The 23,534-nt window shown below is 35.0% G+C and overlaps 1 protein-coding gene across 2 annotated transcripts in view; it reads right to left on the bottom strand.

The window, feature by feature from the left end:
- Positions 1-14,259: 14,259 nt before the first annotated feature.
- TRDN (triadin) overlaps positions 14,260-23,534 on the bottom strand; it is a 391,091-nt gene continuing 381,816 nt past the window's right edge. For both annotated transcript variants that reach the window (XM_080806278.1, XM_080806279.1), the window contains 3 exons: positions 21,880-21,921; positions 19,794-19,829; positions 14,260-16,691 (listed from right to left, as the gene is read on the bottom strand). In XM_080806278.1, coding sequence (XP_080662404.1) covers positions 16,552-16,691; positions 19,794-19,829; positions 21,880-21,921 — 218 coding nt within the window. In that variant the 3' untranslated portion in view covers positions 14,260-16,551. The remainder of the gene's footprint in view (positions 16,692-19,793; positions 19,830-21,879; positions 21,922-23,534) is intronic.

Genomic DNA, 23,534 nt, shown 5'->3' with positions numbered 1-23,534 from the left:
TTCTATGAGAAGTCCATTTTAAATATAAAAAGATTGATAGGTTAAAAGTAATACATATATACATATATATAGAGAGAGAGCACACAAGTACTAATCAAAGGAATGCTGTATCTATATGAATATCAGATAAAATAGATTTTTAACAGAAGGAAAGTTAGCAATGATAGAAACATTACCTAATGTTAAATGGGTCAATTCAATCAGGAAGACATACATAGCCCAAATGTGAATGCATTTAACAACAGAACTTCATTCTTTTTTTTAATAATTATTTTTATTAACATATAATGTATTATTTGCCCCAGGAGTACAGGTCTATGAATCGTCAGGTTTACATATTTCACAGCACTCACCATATCACATGTCCTCCTCAATGTCCATAACCCAACCACTCTCTACATACCTCCATGCCCCCAGCAACCCTCAGTTTGCTTTGTGAGATTAAGAGTCTCTTATGGTTTGTCTCCCTCCCAATTCCATCGTGTTTCATGTTTTCCTTCCCTACCCCCCAAGCCCCCCGCCCTGCCTCTCAAATTCCTCATATCAGAGAGCTCATATGATCACTGTCTTTCTCTGATTGACTTATTTCACTCAGCATAATACCCTCTAGTTCCATCCATATTGTTGCAAATGGCAATATTTCAATTTTTTTGATGGCAGCATAGTATTCCTGTGTGTGTGTGTGTGTGTGTGTGTGTGTGTGTGTGTGTGCGTGCGCCACATCTTATTTATCAATTCATCTGTAGATGGACATCTAGGTTCTTTCCATAGTTTGGCTATTGTGGATGTTGCTGCTATAAACATTCTGGTGCACGTGCCCCTTCAGATAACTACCTTTGTATCTTAAGGGTAAATACTGAGTAGTGTGATTGATGTGTCATAGGGTAGCTCTATTTCCAACTTTTTGAGAAACCTCCATGCTGTTTTCCAGAATGGCTGCACCAGCTTGCATTCCCACCAACAGTGTAGGAGGATCCCCCTTTCACCGCATCCTTGCCAGCATCTGTCATTCCCTGACTTGTTAATTTTAGCCATTTTGACTGACATTTTGATTTGTATTTCCCTGATGCCAAATGATGTGGAGCACTTTTTTATGTGTCTCTTGGCCATCTAGATGTCTTCTTTGCAGAAATATCTGTTCATGTCCTCTGCCCATTTCTTGATTGGATTACTTGTTCTTTGGGTGTTGAGTTTGATAAGATTTTTATAGATTTTGGATACTAGCCCTTATCTGATGTGCAAATATCTTCTCTCATTCTGTCAGTTGTCTTTTGGTTTTGTTGACTGTTTCCTTTGCTGTGCAGAACCTTTTGATCTAGATGAAGTCCCAATAGTTCATTTTTGCCCTTGCTTTCCTTGCCTTTGGTGATGTTTCTAGGAAGAAGGTGCTGCTACTGAGGTCAAAGAAGTTGCTGCCTGTGTTTTCCTCAAGGATTTTGATGGGTTCCTTTCTCACATTGAGGTCTTTCATCCATTTTGAGTGTTTTTGTGTGTGGTGTAAGGAAATGGTCCAGTTTCATTCTTCTACATGTGGGTGTCCAATTTTCCCAACACCATTTGTTGAAGAGGCTGTCTTTTTTCTATTGGACAGTCTTTCCTGCTTTGTAGAAGATTAATTGATCATAGAATTGAGGGTCTATTTCTGGGCTCTCTATTCTGTTCCATTGATCTATATGTCTGTTTTTGTGCCAATACCTTACTGTCTTGATGATGACAACTTTGTAAGAGAGCTTGAAGTCTGGAATTGTGATGGCACCAACTTTGGCTTTCTTTTTCAATATTCCTCTGGCTATTTGGGGTCTTTTCTGGTTCCATATAAATTTTAGGATTATTTGTTCCATTTCTTTGAAAAAAAAAAAAAAACTGATGGTATTTTGATAGGGATTGCATTAAATGTGTAGAGTTCTTTAGGTAGCATAGACATTTTCACAATATGTGTTCTTCCAATCCATGAGCATGAAACGTTTTTCCATTTCTTTGTGTCTTCCTCAATTTCTTTCATGAGCACTTATACTTTTCTGAGTACAGATTCTTTGCCTCTTTGGTTAGGTTTATTCCTAGGTATCTTGTGGTTTTGGGTGCAATTGTAAATGGGATTGACTCCTTAATTTCTCTTTCTTCTGTCTTGCTGTTGGTGTATAGAAATGCAAGTGATTTCTGTGCATTGATGTTAAATCCTGACACTTTACTGACTTCCTGTATGAGTTCTAGCAGTTTTGGAGTGGAGTCTTTTGGGTTTTCCACATAAAGTATCATATCATCTGCAAAGAGTGAGAGTTTGAGTTCTTCGCCAATTTGGATGCCTTTAATTTCTTTTTGTTGTCTGATTGCTGAGACTAGGACTTCTAGTACTATGAACAACAGAACTTCAAAATATGAAGCAGAACTGTTAGAACTAAAGGGAGAAATAGACAAATCCCTTATTATAGCTGGGAATCTTAAAACTATTTTCAGCTAATAGAACAGGTAGGCAAAGCATCAATAAAGAAAGAGAAAATCTGAACAACCCAAGGAACAAACATCTCAATTGAAATTTATAAAAACAGGTCACTAAAAAACAGCTGAATACACATCATTTTCAAGTGCACATATTCTGGACCATATAAAAAAATCTCAAGATAATTAAAAGAATTGAAGTCATAGAAATTATCTTCTATGAACATTACAGAATGGACATAGAAATAAATGACAGAAAGATTTATGAAAATTTCCCAAATATTTAGAAATTAAACTTCTGAACATTCCACAGATTTAAGGAAAAGTAGAAGGAAACATGGAAACTATTTTGGATTGAATAAAAATGGAAAACACAATTATCAAAATTTGTGGAATACTTCTAAGGCAATGCTTAGTGGGAGATTTCTAGAATTAAAGCCTTAGAAAAGAAAGTTCTCAAAACAATGAAATAATCTTTCAAGTTAGTGAACAAGACAAAAGCACAGCAAGGTAAAGACAAAGGAAGCAGAAGGAAAGAAATTACAAAGGTTACAGTAGAAACAAATAAAATTGAATATAGAGGAAAAAATCAATAAAATCAAAAGATATTTTTTGAAAAGCTCAAAAAATTGATAAACATCCAGTCAGAATGAGACAGAAAAAAAATTTGCCATTCCATTAAGAATGGAAAATGGGTCATCACTACCAATACTATAGCCATTGAAAGGACAAAAAAGAAATATTGAAACTTTATGTCCATAAATTCAACAACTTAGATACAATGGGAAAACTCCTAGGAAGACACAAATTAGCTAATTTCATACAGAAAGAAACTGATAACCTGGGAAATCCTGTATTTATCTTAAAAACAGATTTTTAAATTTTAAATTTTTAAAATTTTAAAAATTTTCCAGCAACAACTAAACTCACAGCCCAGATAATGTCACTGGTGAATTCTGAGACATTTGAGAAAGAAATAATACCAATTATGCAGAAATAACACCAATTCTGTATAAATTCTTCCACAAAATAAAGGAAAAGGACCCACTTCTCCACTTGTTTACCAAAATTAAGCAAGGACATTATAGGAGAGAGAGAAAGAAACCTAAATATCAGTAACTTTGATGAACCTAGAGGCAAAATTCTTTAACAAAATATTCACAACTCAAATTCAGTGTGTTTTAGTGTAATGGAAAATAAAGATATCAACAGAAGAGGAAAAGTGTTTCAGAAGTAGATCCACACAGGTATGATCAATTGGTTTTGGAAAAAATTATAAAACCAATTCTATGTGTAAAAGAGCCTTTTTAATAAATTATAGACTAATTCACATTCATATTACATAAACTCTGATTCATACCTTGCAAACATATGAAAATTTATTCAAAATGGATCAAAGACTTAAGGGAAAACTCAAAACTGTAAAACTTGTAGAAGAAAATATAGTGGGATATCTTTAAGACCTTGGGTGGGGAAGTGCTTTTTTAGATATGATTGCAATGCATGATCTATAAATGAAAATACTGACAAATTGAACATCTACTCTTGACACTGTGAAATGAATCAAAGGTCATGACACAGACAAAGGGAATATTTGCAAAATACTTTTCTACTAAATGACATACCTCTAGAGTGTTTATAAACCACTCAAAAATCAATAATGAGGAAAATCTAATTTTTTAAGTACAATGTATTTGAATAGGCAGCTCACCAAAGAATATATGAGAATGGCAAGTAAACATATGAAAAGATGTTCAATGTCAGTAATCATTAGATTAATCATTCAGATTAAAACCACAAAGAGATACCACTACGTACCTATTAGAATGGCTATTTTTTTTTTTCAAAGTAAAATCCATGAGTACTAATTTCCCATCTGATAAATTAGAGTCACAGGGCTGACCCCCAAAGCAAAATATCTTCCTTTATAGACTGTAAGGGATAAAGAAACAGTGTTAAATATAAAGTTTATCCCTGTTGAATATAAATATAAAAATGTAATGTAAACTAGACAAATTTCTTAAAAATTTAAGTTTTTTTATAGTGTAACAATTATTCCTGATAGAAAAAGTTATTTATTCCTGTCATCATTGAAATTATATTCCTTATACAAGTCTACCTCATTGTATTGTGCTTTGCTTTATTGCACTTGGAAGCTATGGTGTTTTGTTGCTGTTTTTTGTTTTGTTCTTACAATTTAAAGTTTTGTGGCAACCTCGCATTGGCCAAATCTTTTGATGTCATTTTTTTTCCTAATAGCATTTCTTTTCTTCCTGCTCTGTGCCACATATTGGAAATTCCTGCAATATTTTAAACTTTTAAATTATTATTAGACTTGTCATGCTGATCTATAATGCTACTATGTTATTATTGTAATTGGTTTGGGGTACTATGAACTGCACCCATGCAAGATGGCAAAATTAATTCACAAATGTGTGTGTTGACTGCTCTACCCATCAGCCATTCTCCCATCTCTCCCTGTCCTCAAACCTCCCTAGTCCCTAAGATACAACAATATTGAAATTGGACCAATTAATAACAGTACAATGATACAATGGCTTCTAAATGTTCAAGAAAGCAAGAGTTCTATGTCTCTCACTTTAAATCAAAAGCTAAAAATGATTAAACTTAGTGAGGTAAACATGTCATAGACCAAAAATTAGGCTTCTTGGACTAAACAGTTAGCCAAGTTGTAAACTCAAAGGAAAAGCTCCTGAAGGAAATTAAAAGTGCTGCTTCAGTGAACACATGAATGATAAGAAAGTGAAACAGACTTATTGCTGTTATGGAAAAAGTTTAAGCTGTCTGTATGGAAGATCAAACCAGCCATAACATTCCCTTAAGCCAGAGCACAGTCCAGAGCAAGATCTAACTCTCTTTAATTCTTTTATTTTAATTAAGTTTTAAAATTTTAATTCCAATATAGTTAACAATGTTATAATAGTTTCAACTGTACAATATAGTGATTCAACAGTTCCATACATTACTCTGTACTCATAAGTGTACTCTTTTTTTTATTAAGTTCAATTAACCAACATGTGGTACATCATTAGTTTTTGATGCAGTGTTCAATGATTCCTTAGTTGTGTAATACCCTGTGCTCATCATATCACATGGCCCCCTTAATGTCCATCACCCAGTTACCCCATCACCCCACCCCCCTCCCTTCTGCAACTCTGTTTCCCATAGTTGAGAGTCTCTCATAGTTTGTCTCCCTCTTTTATTTCTTCCCATTCAATTTTCCCTCCCTTCCCTTATGGTCCTCTGCACTATTCTTTTATTCTACATATGAGTGAAGCCATATGATAATTGTACTCTTTAATCCCCATCACCTAGTTCATCCATCTCCCCACCAACCTCTCCTCTGGTAACCATCAGTTTGTTTTCTACACTTAAGAGCCTGTTTCTTGGTTTGTCTCTCTCTTCTTTTTTTGTCTTTGCTTATTTTTTTGTTTCTTAAATTCCACTTACAAGTGAAGTTATATGGTATTTGTCTTTCTCTGACTGCCTTATTTCACTTAGCATTATACCCTCTACTCCACTCATGCTGTTGCAAATGGCTAGATTTCATTCTTTTTTATGACTGAAAAATGTTCCATTGTATAAATAGACCACATCTTCTTTATGCATTCATTAATTGATGAAGACTAGGGGCAGCTGCCATAATTGGGCTATTATAAATAATGCTGTTATAAGCATAAAGGTACATGTATCCCTTTGAATTAATGTTTTTGTATTTTTTGGTAAATACCAGTTATGTGATCACTGGATCACAGGGTAGTTCTATTTTGAACTTTCTGAGGAACTGGCATACTGGTTTCCACAGTAGCAGTACCTGTTTGCATTCTCACCAACAGTGCATGGGGGTTCCTTTCTCTCCACATCTTCAATACTTGTTGTTCCTTGTGTTGTTGTTTTTTTTAAATTTTAGCCAGTTTTTAATCTTAATTTTAACTCTCTCTAATTCTGTGACTGTTGAGACAAGTAAGGAAGATGCAAAGAAAAAAAAAATTGAAGCAAGCAGGTGTTGGTTCATGAAGTTTAAGGAATGAAGCCATCTCTAAAACATAAAAGTACAAAGTAAAGCAGCAAATGTTGATATAGAAGCTACAGCAAGTTACCCAAAAGAACCAGCTAAGATAATGAAGGTGGTTAGAGTATACAATAGACTTTCAGCACAGATGAGAGAGCCTTATAATGGAAGAAGATGGCATCTAGACATAGCTAGAGAGGAGAAGTCAAATGCCTGGTTTCCAAGCTTCAAGACAGGCCAGCACTCTTGTTAGGGGCTAATGCAGCTGGTGACTTTAAGTTTAAGCCGACATTTATTCACCATTCTGAAATCCTAGTGCCCTTCAGAATTATGCTAATCTACTCTTCCTGTGCTCTATGAAGCCTAGATGATAGTACATCTGTCCACAACATGATTTACTGAATACTTGAAGCCTGCCTTTGAGAACTATTGATCAGAAAAACAGATTCCTTTGAAAATATTACTGCTGACTGACAATGCACTGATCACTTAAAACCTCAGAGGGAGATGTTCAATATTCATGTAATTTTCATGCCCACCAACACACCATCCATTCTGCAACTCATGTATCAAGGAGTTATTTGAATGTTCAAGTCTTATTTAAGAAATATATTTTGTAAGGCTATAGCTGCCATAGATAGTAATTCCTCTGATGGATTTGGGAAAAGTAAATTGAAAGCCTTTGGAAAGTATTCATCATTCTAGAGGCCATTAAGAAAATTTGTGATTTGGGTGCCTGGGTGGCTCAGTTGGTTAATCAACTGCCTTTGGCTCAGGTCATGATCCCAGAGCCCTGGGATCAAGACCTACATTGGGGTCCCAGTTTCATGGAGAGTTTGCTTCTCCCTCTGACCTTCTCCCCTCTCATGCTCTCTCTCACTGTCTCCCTTTCAAATAAATAAATAAAATATTTTTTAAAAGTTGCGATTCATGGAAAAAGGTCAACATACCATCAGCAGAAGTTTGGAAAAACTTCATTCCATCCCTCATGGACGACTTTGAGAAGTGCAAAACATCAGTGGAGGAAATAAATGTAGATGTGATAAAAACAGCAAAAGAACTAGAATTAGAAGCAGAGCCCAAAGATGTGACTGAATTCTTGCAATCTCATGACAAAACTTGAACATAGGAGGAGAGACTCCTTATGAATGAGCAAAAAAAATGTGGTTTCTTGAGATAGAAACTACCTCTGGTGAAGATGCAGTGAAGATTGTTGAAATGACAACAAAGGATTTAGAATATGACATAAACTTAGCTAATAAAATAGCATCAGAGTTTGAAAAGATTAATTTCAATTTTGAAAGACGTTCTACCATGGATAAAATGCTATCAAACAATATAGCATGCAGGAGAGAAATTGTTTGCAAAGGAAGACTCAACAATGTAGCAAGCTTCATTGTTGTCTTATTTTAGTATATGTGCTGCTGATGCGAGCACATTGTTGTCTTATTTTAAGAAATTGCCACAGTCACCCCAACCTTCAGCAACAACCACCCTGATAAGTCAGTAGCTATCAACATCGAGACAAGAGGCTCCACCAGCAAAAAGATTATGACTCTCTGAAAGCTCAGATGGACATTGACACTTTTGACAATAAAATATTTTTAAATTAAGGTATGTATATTGGTTTTTATAATGCTACTGCATGCTTAGTACTACACAGTGTAAACATAACTGCACTAGTGAACCAAAAAGTCATTCAATTCACTTTATTGTGATAGTCACTTTATTGCAGTGGTCTGGAACCTGAACCCACAACATCTTCTCAGTATGCCTGTATAAAAGAAACTGTGTCTTCATTAACTGTAAGCTAATAGCATTATAGTTTTGATTATTAGTTTGATTACTAATATGTTCTAGTTGTTAGTCTACTATGGAATGATTCTGACATTTTTATTCTAACCTGGTTAGAGTTTTATTCTCTTAGATATTCTAAAAATATCTTTGTATATCTAGAAATTGGCCTAGTGACCAAAGGATAAAAATCTCTCAGTCTGGGGCGCCTGCGTGGCTCAGTGGGTTAGGCCTCTGCCTTCAGCTTAGGTCATGATCTCAGGGTCCTGGGATCGAGCCCCACATCTGGCTCTCTGCTCGGTGGGGAGCCTGCTTTCCCCTCCCTCTCTGCCAGCCTCTCTGCCTACTTGTGATCTCTGTCTGTCAAATAAATAAATAAAATCTTTTAAAAAAATCTTTCAGTCTGTTTCAAAATTGTTTTCTCTATTTCAAAAAGTTACTCATTTCTTTACTAAAGGTAGTAACACTAATACTAAATTACAGAAAATGTAATGGTGTTGTGGTTTCATATTCCATAGTAGATATTCCATTTCATGTAAAATATGCTATTTCTTTGCCATGTCATGTAAAATGTAAAGTACAATTTTATATCATTTCTCCAAATGTGCTCTAAATAATCATCACACTAAATATGCTTTATTTATTCATTTTTGGTTTTAGTATTATGTTATAGTAAAAAAGTGATAGGAAGTAACCAATGAGGCAAATAATATTTACCAATTCCCACTCAACTAGCTAAGAGTTTGTAGTTAAAAGTAAAAAATATATTTTAAGCTGGACTTATAATAACAAATTTCAGTAAGAAGGACATCAACAACACATACTGAAGTCATTTTAAGTCTTTTCATTTAAACAGATTATAGCATGGCCAAGCAGTCTAGTTAAGTCATTTTAGACACGCATATGATTAAGTTTCCTTCTTACTATACAGGAATTTATAAACTCTAACAAAACTGAATAAAATAGAATGTGAATGGGATTTATCATATATTTCAGGAAGAGTCTTTTGAACTAAGGAGAACTAAAGACTATTTCACATCAAAGGTACAATTGTAAAGCTAAAGATCACAATGTGAAATGTGATCTTTTGATTAATATTTTTCATATAATTCATAATGAGATTAAAAGTTGGCATTATTTTTAGATATCTGAAATGTAGGCATCAGATTTTTGTTATTTAAAATGACCAGTTAGAAAATCTTTGCTTAATATTATCACATTTCCGTAAGTAACAGTTACAAATGAAAATTTCTTCTCCATTGCTCAAAAAAGTATGGTTAGCTTCCTAATTCACATTGAAACCTTATTTGAAAAGAAACAAATGGTTATTATTGTAAAAGTCTGTGTATTTTAATCATCTAAAACCTTACCAGTAGACTGATATTAGCAAGAGAGTATTGCCGTTTAGAACTTTCAATTTAATTCAATTTATTTTCTAGTTTTAAAAATATTTAATTTTTTATGGAAATGAATGCTATTCTGGTTCTAAGGGAAATATGGCACCCAAATTTTTCTACTTCCTGGGAGTTGCATAAGACAACAAAGAACCAAACAAATGAACAAATTAAAAAAATTCAAAATCATATATCTTCAGTAAAACTTGGAAACAAACAAACAAAATCATGAGAACTCAAAACTATGTTTAAGTGGAACCAAAATAAGTGAGATCAACAAAACCTATATGAGCCATTACAAACAGTGCTTAGAATAAGACTGTGGAAGAGCCTAACATTGTCAGAACTCAAAATCCAGCAGTGAATATTCATTTTCATAAAGAGATAACCTCATCCTAAATGTTAACCACTGTGAGCAACTCTGAGCCCTCAGAAGTAGCAATAAACCAGGGACAAAGTTATCTGAAAACAATTACTCTTTTTCCAAATTATAAATGCATATATTTTTGAATTGAACATCCTTCTTCAATGAATTTAGCCTTGTGTATGTGCATGCATATCTACATGTGTATGTAGCAATATGTGTCCAACATTATTCACTGCAACATTAGTAATGGCAAAAAAATGGATACGGATATGTATCTGTATAATAGGGGACTATTCAATAAAGGATGGTATATCCACACATTGAAATACTATAGAATTATAAAGAAAATATACGGAGAATTCCCTTCCAACCATCCCATAGTAGTTTTATCAAACTAATAGTCTTTCTGAGAACAGACATTAAGGCTAGTTGAAAAAATGAACTTAAGAAATCAGAAAGCAAGTGCAGCAGCTAGATATCAAGAGGTCAAAATCCTAGAGAAAGGGAAATATAATGGGAACAGCTCCATGTTCACTTCTGTCTTGTGCCTGATGGGGGATTTGACAAGTCACATCATGAGGAATAAGATTAATGATGCATGACTGTATACCCATTAGAAGTTAAAATGAATAAATCTGACAATAGCAAGTGTTAGGAAGAATTTGGTTATCCCATACTGTTGTTGGAGTCCAAATTGTTACAAGCAGTTAGAAAATTGTTTAGAACTATCCACTGAAGATGAAAATTTGTATAATCTATAAGCCATTAATTTACTTCTGAGATATAAGGTCTTTACCTTCCCATGCACACATATATGCAGTATAAAAAACTAACAAGACTATTTATAGTAGTGCTTTTTAAAGAAAAAAACTGGAGATAGTCCAAATATCTACCCACAAGAGAATATACAAATATTCACTATGTACATACATGAACACTGTAAAACAATGAAAAAGAATAAACTTATACATTCAACAAAATGAATATGTTTCACCTGTGTAGCCTTATTACACAAAATAGATGTTGGACACGAAAATATGTAATTTATTATTTCATTCATATTAAGGTCAAAACAGTCAAAACAATTATTTGGTGATAGAAGCCACAGTAGTGGTTACCCAAGGGATATTTATTGACTGGGTAAGACATGAATGAGACATTTAGAGTGCTGTTAATGTTCTATATCTTGACCTAAGTGATGGTTTCATAGACTCATCTAGCTCTCCACTTGAAGTTTGTGTTTGAGATGTATCTCTCTCCATATATTTATTAATAGGGAAGGTGTGTATGTCCTTGAATAAAGAAATAATCCAGGATACATTGTTAAGTGAAAAAAGGAAGGTACAAGATGATGTTTATGACATGCAGTGTTTGTGTACGAAAGTAACAAAATGAGAATATATGTTCATTTTCACTTGAATTTGCATAGGATGGATACATAAGAATCTATAAGTGTTATTAGTTGTAGAAAGTAGAGGAGTGGATGTGGAACTGAGGCAAAAAAGAGGAGATGAGATGACATTTTCCATGTATCGCTTTAACACCATTTTGACTTTGAACAAGGTTAATATATTCCCAATTTTAAAAATATTTTTTCATACATACATGTTGCAAAGATGAAAACAGTTGAATTATTTATTTGCTGCATTTGTTCCTCAAAATTGCTCAAATTCAAAGCTGTCTTTTTTTTGTGTAAAATGTTGCCTACTTTGTAAAGAATGCACCCTCCATTTGGATCATCCCAACCTGTCCCTAATGGCATTAAATATATGCAAATTTGTCATTAAGTTCTGAACAGGAGAGAGAGAGATGCTTCTTCTCTAAGAAAAGGCATAGACTAAATGTTTTGAGATACAACATTTAGTATTTATTTTGACACTGCCTAGCTACCACTGCTGAAACACCTTCACATCTTCTAATGAATGTTCAATTCCATGGTCATGTTTCTGGTGGGGTTCATGAGCCGCTTAGAGTTCCATCTCAGATTTCTATTCAGAGCATCACTTTTCCATAGACATCTTACAAGCGTTGTGTGTTCTGTTTCAGTCATTTGAAGGATATTTTGCTGTCAATGATTTATAGCAACTTCACAAAAATGATGCAAAGTAGTGGACATTCTCTAAAACAAAATTATTTTTGCCAGTGGCAATGTTTCCATTTTTGTGGTTAGTTCATGTGTGAGTCTGACTTTCGTTTGCTGCTTTGGCTTCTGCCACTTAGCAACACTCGGTCTTTAGGTTCAGGTGTGCCCATATCAACCATTTAATAACAAAACTGGAAGGGCATTTGAAAGGTAATACCAATATTTACATGGGGCTTCCCCATAACTTTCTTCGCCAAAGATGAATGTCTTTGTGTCACAGGAACTTTTATTTTTATTTAAAGATGAAAAATTGAGGGACAGAGAAGTTAAATGACCAGAAGTACTCCTAGAATCAGAATCTGACCTCAGGTTTGAGGGCCACTAGTCCACTGAGCTCTACCCCGGCACATTTATTATGAAAACACATCTGGCCTAGCAACTCTGCTCAGAGGCCTGAAGTATATTCCTGTTAAGTGTTTTAAGAGTGATTTGGATGTGGTAGGGAAGAAAGTAAAATAACACTACTGACTTGATGCAAGCAGTTAATTCTTGCTGAAAGTTGACCACAGAGCATGGACATGGGAATTGACAATCTTGCAAGGTGCGCATGACCACGAGCCTACGTGATTGTGTTAAGAAACCAAGAACTTCCTTTTTTGCTATTACTATTTGCTAACATGCGTTTCTTACTGGAATTTGTATGATTTAAATATTAGTAAGCACTAATTCACTTCATTATTTATTCTGAGTTTCCATTAGAGTGTAAATGTGTTTTGGAAAGCATATTTTTTTTTAGTAATTTTTTTTTATTTTTTTATAAACATATAATGTATTATTAGCCCCAGGGGTACAGGTCTGTGAATCGTGGAAAGCATATGTTTTTTAACTCTTGTCTTTGGGTGACTCATGATAAATTTAAAGAGAGTTGTTTTTTGTTTTCTTTTTATTTGGGGTAAATATTTGAGGTCTTACAGTGACTTATAGCATTTTTGCAGTTAAATAGCATGGGAAAATGAAGCTGTTTATTTTTGTACACAAGAGAAAATATCTACGAGGCTGTCTAAATGTCTTACGAACATACAGGATTAACAAGGGGAAAAGGTACAGGGTAGCAGTTACATAAGCCTGAAAGGAGTGGAGTACTGTTGTCAGGAGGCCAGTTTCTGGAAATCTATGCTGAGTTTCCATGCTTTAACAAATTTGCAAATTACAGAGGGAAGCTTGTAATGGTGGAGGCATTACATGGAGTCATGCAGAGTAAAGAATATGCAGTGGATTAGAAAAGGAAACACTTGAGTTTGGGGTTTAGTTCTGCTACCACTAGCAATGTGACTCTGGCCTGTCATCTAGATTGAGATTCCTTGTCTGTATCTCTAAAGCAAGTGAATGTGAATCATTCTTATGGTCCTTTTCAGCTCTTATATAGGAAAAAGCAAGTCTTTCCACTTATGGTTACATATCTGACACTGATTATAATTCAAAAACTGGATTTTGAGATGCTGGATAAATTAACTAAGTTTTGTATTAACACACTGAGGATGTAGTTATAGGGGCATTTAGGAGCTAGCAGACCAAGGATCTATAGAGACCAGTCTTTGAAGCAGTCAGTGAACTTTTAGCAAATGTATGCCTTTCTCTAGGGATTAGGTTTATTTTCTCCATGTGCCAGGTGAGCTAGATGGTCCCTGAGTTTTCCATCAGCAATAACATTCATTATTCTCTTTGCCTTCTTCCAGTAAAATAACTCAAGAAAATACAGCTTCAGTTTCCAAAAATTTCTATGAGTTTTTACAGGGATATACCAGAATGAATCAATAAACAGGGGCTTTCCATGGAAAATATTCTGAAAAAGACCTGTCCCTTTTGAAAGATGATTTATCAGACTTTATGAAAACTAAACATAAATAAAAACCTCAGGTAGTTATTAATTTTCTATAGACCATCATCTACCAAGAGAAAGTGAAGTTTGAGGAAGAGCATATGGTTGGGATGGGTAGCTCATACCAATTGGACAAAATGGAGGACTAAAACAATTATTAAATGCTTACATATTTATGACTTTATGAAGTGAATTGTAAGTGCCCTGTTAAAGACAAAAACCTTTTTAACCCAACCATTTATCTTTTTCTTTTAAAATGTAAAGCACAAACTTGAAAGGACTAGAAATATTTTATTTGATGGAATCATTCAAACAGATGAGAGTTTAGTTATTGTTTTTCAAGTGCTATCATCATTGTATCTTTAAGCAGATAAACCTTTACAATCATCATTAATGTTGTTTACATCTTAATTGGTTTGTTTAAATTCCAATGACAACAAATTATCAATTTTTAACTTTTTATTAAATAGTTTTCATAATGACAAAGAAAGAAACAATGATATAATATAGAAAAGCTCTCAGAGGAAAAATTAGTGCCACATCCAAAATAAATCATTTCAGAAATTTATTTTGACATTATATTTGTATTAAGATATATTGTCATTGTCCACAGTACATCTGTGAGGTATAAGGTTGTTTGTCTTGATCCCTATTTCACAGATAGGGAAACAAGCATAGTACATTTAGGAAATGTTCCAAGGGCACACATGTGTCGGGACAACACTGGGAATAGAATTTATTTCTGATATTTTTCTTAAACAGTCCAATGCCTAACATAGTGCCCTAGAAAAAGTAAGTACTCAGTAAATATCCATTGAATATAAGAATGGATAAATCATATGAGATCTAAAAAACTGCCATATTTGCCTTTCTTCATTAAATCAGACAAGTTGTAGGAGCAGTTGAGCAATAAACTTTATCCACTTTCCTACAAGTTTCCATTACTATATGAAAGGGGGAGGCAAGATGATACCATCTGGTCAGTCCTGAGGGTATATACTCCAAGTCCCCCCAACAGAGTGTCATTAATCTTGGTTCATTATAACATTGGCTTTTGTGGTGTGAGTTAGCACACTCCAGCATGTGCCTGGGACCAACTCTTCTCACCAAAGTCACTGAAAATCCATCATTAATACTGAATGTGTTACTGATGTCCTAGCCTAATGATATTTTAGTAAAACAGTGTTCTAAATTGGAATAAAGAACTTAGATAGTTGCAGTCCTTTAAATAAATCACTTGGCTAGTATTGGCTCTGACTACCCCTCAAGAGGGCAATTACAATTCCAGAAAAGATAACTTATTTCCTGAGTTAATTTGTCATAGGTTGAGTTGCAACTGTAAACATGATAAAGGTCACATTGGCATAACTTTTAACATAGGTAGAAAAATGTGGTAAAGAACGTAATTGTTCATATCACCAGGAGACAAAAAGATGACAAAACCAAAATAGTCATTCCCAGTGATGCATCATCAAGTAAGTTAAAGACTGTCATTCATTTCATTGACATTGATAACCACTTACCTAAAAATCAAGTAAGACATCTCATGAAGCACTTGTGTTTAAAATGCATTTCTTTAATTTTGATGACATTCATTTATGTATGTGTGTTTGTGTGTGTGTATATATATATATACTTTTGAGAAAGAAAATGTACTTAACTGTACAGAATGATCCTATTAAAGTGGAATTAAATACTTTTGCAACTGTCACCCGAATTTAGTGACTGATCTAAAATTTCATCCAGGTGACATTTTCATTAGGGCATAGTCTGGAGAAATCTGAAAATACTACATCTCATTTGCTTTTATTTTAAACAAATGATTCATCAGACTTGCCTAATTGGATGGTGTATTTCCACTGGAGTAATGTCCTAGTTGTAATTCAAGACAAATCTTAAAGATAAGATTTATCAAACATTTCTACTCCATCTTACCATGTCCAAAGTTCAGAGATATTTTGAATTCTACCTAAAGGAGCATTACAAGGAACTTACAGCACTTCTTGGTTCAACTATTACCCATTCTTAGAGCATTATCACAGCTAAAATAGAAAGAGACATAAATAAAATCAAACTATTGAACATCAACTTGGTGGGCAAATTGTGTTTAGAGAGCTACATGATAAAGAGTAGTTTTGTACTCCTATAAAGAGTAGCTCTTATACTCTTTAAATTAAAAGCACAGTCTGTGTTGTCATTTAGAAGTATACCTAACTGAAATCAGAATTCCATTTTGTAATTGTGTCAGTTATGTTTAAAATATCATTATTAAGGAAACTTTAAATTAACCTGTGAGCAACTCTACAATGAGTAGAAATAGAAAAATATAAGCATCCACGCCTAGCAACAAACACAAATAACAGGTTCTTGAGTGCCAGATCTTTCAATATGTTTGCTTATCATTCATTCCTTTTGCCCACCCTTTCTCTCTAGACCAGGCAGAAGAGTAAAACATTTTCAGAGAAATTCCTCAGATTCATGATTTCAATTGCCTATGCCACTGCAGACAAACAGAAGATCCTATTTTCAAAGTCTTAAAGCACTTGTAAGGGCCTACACGTGTGTCTATTGTCCTTGTTGCTTCTGTCCTGGAGAACTTGGATGGTCAGAGGTCTCTGAAGGACGGTGTGCAGGAGTGACAGGAAACTGAAATCCATAGCCATTGTATCCATCCAAGTAGACACATTGGAAGAAACTGATGGGGCCTATGGAACAGAGCATGAAAACTTGTTAAAACAAGCAGAATACAATAACAATGGTGAGACACAGACAGATACAGTGTAGGTGGACATGGGTTCTTCCATTACTATAGCCTTGACAATAACCAGAAACTTAATAAATCTCATTGCCTCTTAGATTCCTCATGTGTAAAATCAAAAACAATTACAAAAGCTTCCTAGAAATGTGGTGGAAATTAAATCAGTAAATATATGTGAAGCACTTGAAATCTTTCCCGGCACATAATAAGCCCTTAATAAGTGATAATAAAAATGATCTGGCATAAAAAGTTCAAGTACTTACATTATAGGACTCTACTGATGTGCACTGCACTCAGAAAAAGTGTTAGATAGTAACAGATTTTAAAGCCTGAGCTTATCCATATGCAAAGTAACTGACTTTTTTTCTTTCCGTGTTTTAATAAAACCACAGAGAGCCTTGTGATTCCTGGAGTCTTGAGGTTTTCCACTCTCAGTCTGGAGGCAAGTGCTCTCCTGAGATGGCATAGTTACTTTTTATTAATGCTTCCAGATAGCAACTCTGCCTCCAGAGCAGAAAGCAACCCAGTAAAGGTGTTAAAGACAAGCAAGGCAGGGTAGCACAGTGGGTATGAGCTTGAGCTGCCAGTGCCCGTCCTACTCTCAGGTAGCAACTTTGTTAAGAGATGGTGACTTTCGCTTTTCCAGTCATGGACACCTACTGACTCTTCAGTGTTTTCCATTTCATCTATTTGACATCTGTTAATGAACCACTTTTCCCCAATGTCTAGGAGAGAGAATGACTGCTGAAGCGATTACTATGTGGAATATGGTAAGTTGGCCAAATCCATACGAGCCCAAGGGTTTATGAAGCAGAATAAAGCAAAGCATGGGTAGAAAACAGCTAAAGAAAGCAACAAGAGATTATTTTGATTTCATCTCCCTGGGTGTCAGCTGACTTGAATCACTCATTTTCATGGATCAAAGTAGTTTGGAGAAATCTCAAATTTAGTTCTTTCCTTTCTACTTCAACTCATCCAGAATTATTATTACTATTATTATTATTACTATTATTATTTAGTTCTAGCTTCAGGGAGAGGCAGTAACAAAACCTGCCCCAACCCCCAAGGTTGTGAGTGCTTGGAGGTTCGATGGGCTACTGACATGGATGGCAATAAAGCTGGGCTGCTTCAAGAGGAATCGCTAATAGCTATTAGCTATTAGGAATGAGCTAATTCCTGAATTAGCTGAAGAGTCTAGCAGAGACAAGCTACCTTCCAGTTGAACTTTACCAGACATGGGCACAGTTCTGACACATCTACTTAATTGATGTTGATAGCTATTAATGAAAATATCATCACAGTAGCAAATCTTAGAGCTCATATAAAAGACTCAGGAGTATCAGACTATAGAACTACTTTATAGTAAGATGAAAATAGGAATTTTTTTTCCTACTATAAACCCCCCAGTTGAACTTAAATATTTGATAACTTTTTTATTAAAAATATTAAATTGATTTATTCATTCATTTATTCTTATTTAAACTTTTTATTTGGAGATCAGTATAGAGTTGCATGCAGTTGTAGGAAATAATACAGAGATTCCCATATATCCTTCACTCAGTTTCCCCACAACGGTGACATCTTTGCAAAACTATAGTATGATATTCCAAACAGAAACTTGACTTGATACAATCCACCTATCTTTTCGTATGATGGTTTTTGAATTATGTTTTAATATTTATTTATAAAATAAAATATTTCAGCTGTTTATGTGACATAACCACAAATTTATTACCGGTAGATTAACAATTAGGAAACTACTGTTTAAACCAGAAATATGCCCAGTTCGATTTTATAGATTTTGCAATAATATTGAAAGGTATTGTAAAGACTGCTTATTTCCCCATATTTCTCACAAGATGATGGTGAGAGGGGTTATAATGACTAACCCTCTTGCCTGCTGCTATGGTCCAGGCATCTAATGCAGAACTTGAAACACAGTAGGCACTTAATATTTGTTTAATGAATCAAGTATTAATGCAGAGTAGGAGGCATTTGCTATTGTAGTGGGCATTTTAGTAATTTCCTGCAGAAATACATTAAAGAAACATTTAGAATCTAGAGAATGTTTTTGAAGCCATTTCCTCAGATAAATGTCTATTCGTTACTTTAAAATCATTATCTGAGGGGTGCCTGGGTGGCTCAATTGGTTATGCATCTGCCTTTGGCTCAGGTCATGATCTCAGAGCCCTGGGATCCAGCCCTAGTAGGGGTCCCTGCTCAGTGGGGAGCCTGTTTCTTCCTCTCCTTCTGCCCCTACCCCCCAATCCCTTGTGTTCTTTCTCTCTCTCTCAAAAAACCAAATAAAATCTAAAAAAAAAAAAAAAAAACCCAAAATCATGTGAAATAAGCTTCTGTTATATCTATTTCAAACATTGCTTCCTTTAGTCTGACTAGCAATGACTTTAATGCAAATGGGAACGCAAAATGTATTGCCTTCCATTTGAAGGAAAATGTCTAATTTGTAAGTACCGGAATAATGAGAATCTTGGATATTGAATTTTGTAACTGCACATGAATGTTGATTGCATTCTAAAATCAACAATCCTAAAGACTGAATATTAAGAGCCTGCCCATATAGCTGGAAAAACCAAAAACTTTCCATCTTAGAAGTGAGTTTCTAAGCCATTGAATTGTTGAGTCCTATTTCTACATTTTTTTTTCTTTTTGATATAAAGAGGTTCAGCATATCACTTCAGCAGTCTTCTTACAAAGCAGACAGTAACACACATTGAAGAAGAGGTTCAGTTAGAGTGTTCAGGGTCAGAGCCACGTAGAACGTTTTGCAAAACTGCCACTTCAATCAGTACGTTGTAATTCTTCCAAACACGTGCCTGTTGCCTGCCACAAAAAGGGATGAACTTCTTTTGGAAATATAAATGACTGACTTTAATGTTATTCTTCATGTCTGTGCCAAACATCTTTTTCTTCTACTACTGGTCTTCTTAAGAGTCTTAAAGTGTCAATTTATACCCACCTCCTTTAATAGAGAATGATCCCACAGTTTTAATGTGATAATTATCACTTTTTTTATTATTATAAAACTTACTTTTTTGCCTCTTTGTGGAAGACACGTCTTCAGCTTCTAGTGGATACAAAAATATGAAAGTAAATAATGAGTACATTCCCAGCTATCACACACATATGTACGGAACTGAAACTGTCTAAACAGGTGCATGATAGAAGCAGGAGTTAATGCTCCTCTTATAATATATACCAGGTTCTTATTCAGATTCTGCCACTCTCTCACAGTAACATTTTACAGGTAAGAGCCAGTGGCAGAAGAGGATCCAGTGGAAGAAAAGATTGTGGTGTTTGACTGGCAGTTGTTCAAATAGGAGAATGGGTGCTGATGTGTTGGATGTTAGTGGAGGAGAGCTAGTTGACACACATTCCTTTCTTCGGAGAGGACTTTGATGTTCAGAGTTATAATATGGTAACAGTGAGCTGGCTGAAGGATGAATATTACAGTCAAGATCATTCTAGATTTTTGAGGGACTTAAGTTTTTTTTATCACTCCTGCCAAGAAAGAACATCAGCAGACTGGTGTCCTGTATCCTTCCCTTTTCTCAACTGGCTCAAGGATTTCTCTGCTGTAGTGATATATAGCATGTATTTATCCAGTGCTGGATAAATTGAACTCATGTTTTTGAACCTCTTTCTCCAAGTTAAAAGTTCCTAGCTGGTGTCCATATTTGGGGTTTGGGGCGGGGGTGGTTTCTTATAAATCCCTGAAATGTTAGGAAGATGGGAATATGTGTGTGTGTTTCATCGAAAGTTAGGTTTTAGATTTCATCAGGTTCTAAAAGAGTTTAAGGACCTTTCCTCTCAAAGTGTGATCCACATACCAAGAGTTTCACTATTACTTGGAGACCGATATAAAGGTAGTTCTTAGGTTCCAACCCAGATTTATTCCATTCTAACAAGATTGCCAGAAGTTGTTGTTTTTCTCATTTTTGTTGTTGTTGTTGTTGTTGTTGTTTGGTCAGAAGATTTATACATAAAATAGTTTGAGAATCTCAGCAATAGTTTAAATGCTAAAAAATATTGAGTTCTTTTTAATAATTCAACTTTTAAAAAAACCTAAAAATTCAGTATTCAAAAACTGTCTTGTTAAGTGGAAATCATTTCATAAGACTCAGGTGTCCATTCCTTTGTGTCTTTCCTCAAAGCACTATTTTCTACACTGTTAATTAATTCGGGGCACTAATATAGTGCTTATATTTTTATGGTAAGACTAGCTCTTAGGTAAACTCTATTGTGTACAGGAAAGTTTGAAAGTGGAATAGAAAATATCTATTATATAACAAGACAAACTAGAGAGCCAGGAAACCTTTCAGGGAAAACACACACACACGTGTGCGCACACACACACACACATCAAATTAGTTGAAATCTTTACAATACAGACAAACAAATTTAGTCTGAAAGACTTGCTCAAGATTATGCTTCTGGTTGTGGCATATTTTTCTGAGGTTTGTCTTTCTTTCCTCCTTCCTTCCCTCCCTTTCTCTATGTCATTACTATTAGTATAGGCAAATTATTTCAAATTTTCTTAATAAAAATACATCAGGGATGCCTGGGTGGCTCAGTCAGTTAAATGTTTGCCTTTGGCTCAGGTCATGGTCTCAGGGTCCTGGGATCTAGTCCCGCATGGGGGCTGCCTGCTGGGTGGGGAGTCTGCTTCTATCTCTCCCTCTGCCCCTCTCCCCAACTCTTGCATTCTCACGCTCTCTCTTTCTGATAAACACATAAAATCTTTAAAAAAATATGCAACTTCATCTTTGAACACTAGTGTGGTCCTCTTCCTGTTAAATAGCATCCCCCAAATTCTTGCAAAATGATAATTTTGAAATATTTTTCCTGTAAGCAAATTGGACAATACATGCATCTAATAATTACTTTTAAATAAACCAGTGTCTAATTAGTTCCTTCAATACGTGCAGACATGCATATATATATGTGTTTTTTCCAAACAATGTAAAAAATCTCTTTGTTTCAAAAATAGGCCTACCATCTAAACATTACTTAGGAAAAGATGAGGACTAGATCAAGAATAGTTTAATAAAAAAGACTAAACATTACACGTAACCTTAAGAGAAAATTCATATATATACTGAAGATCACAAGCTCACCTTTAGCTTTCTTTGAAGCTGATACATCTTCCAAATCTTCTCCTAGAGAGTAAAGAAAGGACACATCAATCCACAGTCCATTTTCCAGATTTCCCAAAGAGGAAATTTTGTATTTAAAGATTCCTGAGTCATAGGATATCTTACTCTATGAGCTCAGCATCTAGTGTCTCTATGAACAAAAACTTCCTGACAAATAAGGCAATTTCTCTGACGGGGAGAAGGTAGGGAGGAAATGGATACCATGCTGGGCTGTGGTCAGGAGGCTGGCAAAGGCTGGCTATGGAAAGAAGGGCCAGCAGTGACTCCCAAACGTGTTTCTCCTCTCTGACTCCTAAACCGCCTTGCCCAAACCACCAGTGCTTCTGGAATTTAGGAAATTTGAGGTAAATAGCTTCATATCCACAAGCTGGATCCTGAAAAAATACCCACCCACATATTTTATTAGTAGAATGATTATAGATTTTTTTTTAAAAGATTTTATTTATTTATTTGACAGACAGATCACAAGTAGGCAGAGAGGCAGGCAGAGAGAGAAGGGAGGAAGCAGGCTCCCCGCTGAGCAGAGAGCCCCATGCGGGGCTTGATCCCAGGACCCTGGGATCATGACCTGAGCCGAAGGCAGAGGCTTTAACCCATTGAGCCACCAGGTGCCCCTGATTATAGATTTCAGTTTTTGACGATTACAGAGGCAATTAAAAGACATTAAAAGTTGAACCGAAGCTCAAATACATAAACAATGACTCTTAAGGCACACTATGTGCATTACTTGGTGTCTTGTGTACAACCCACATATAGAATAATGTGGAAGAAATTTTAGGTCAGAGATATTTCTAACATAATACAATTAAATGATCTTTAAATATTTACATCAACTTTTTAGCATTTGTAATAACTTGAAAGAGGGTTGGTTTTCTATCATTTATGCAGATTTTGCACACCAGCTGCTCACTAATAAATAGGAAAGGGGTAAAATAGGTCAGTATGCAAATTTTCTCTAATAAGAAAGAAATGTGAACTTTAGGAAGAGATGTTATTATGTAAAATAACAAAATGGGAAAAATAAATAAAATTACTAGCATTTTTTACAGTGAATATTTTTAAACTATTTATTTAAAATTTTATTCTTTAATTAACAACCTTGGGGGAAAAAGTCATATCAGGACTCAGAAGCAAAGACAGACCCCAAAACAGCCATTTTTTTTTTCTTTTTTGTTTTTTTTCTTGTCAGCCTGGAGCGGAGTTTCTTTTTTTTTATTTTTATTTTTAAAAAAGATTTTATTTATTTATTTGACAGAGAGAGACACAGAGAGAGAGGGAACACAAGCAGAGGGACTGGGAGAGGGAGAAGCAGGCTTCCTGCCCAGCAAGGAGCCGAGATACGGGGCTTGGTCTTAGGACCCTGAGATCATGACCTGAGAAGAATGCAGATGCTTAAAGACTGAGCCATCCAGAAGCCCCCAGAGCAGAGTTTAAATCAGGCAAGAACCACTATATCTCCCGCCACAGCTTACTCTCTGCATCTGGATCTCATGTATGTTGGTCACAAACTGGCTTCACTTCATGCAAGAACTTAGTTCATGGCATTCATGATTTCCTCAGTCTGAGCATTCCTTGCTCCTGCCCTTGGCAGTGTCACTGAACTGTGGACTGGAGCA

The sequence above is a fragment of the Martes martes genome (genome assembly GCF_963455335.1).
Source record: "Martes martes genome assembly, chromosome: 6".
Lineage (NCBI taxonomy): Eukaryota > Metazoa > Chordata > Mammalia > Carnivora > Mustelidae > Martes > Martes martes.
Note: the sequence above shows the minus strand (reverse complement) of the source record. Positions and strands in the feature narration are given on the sequence as shown.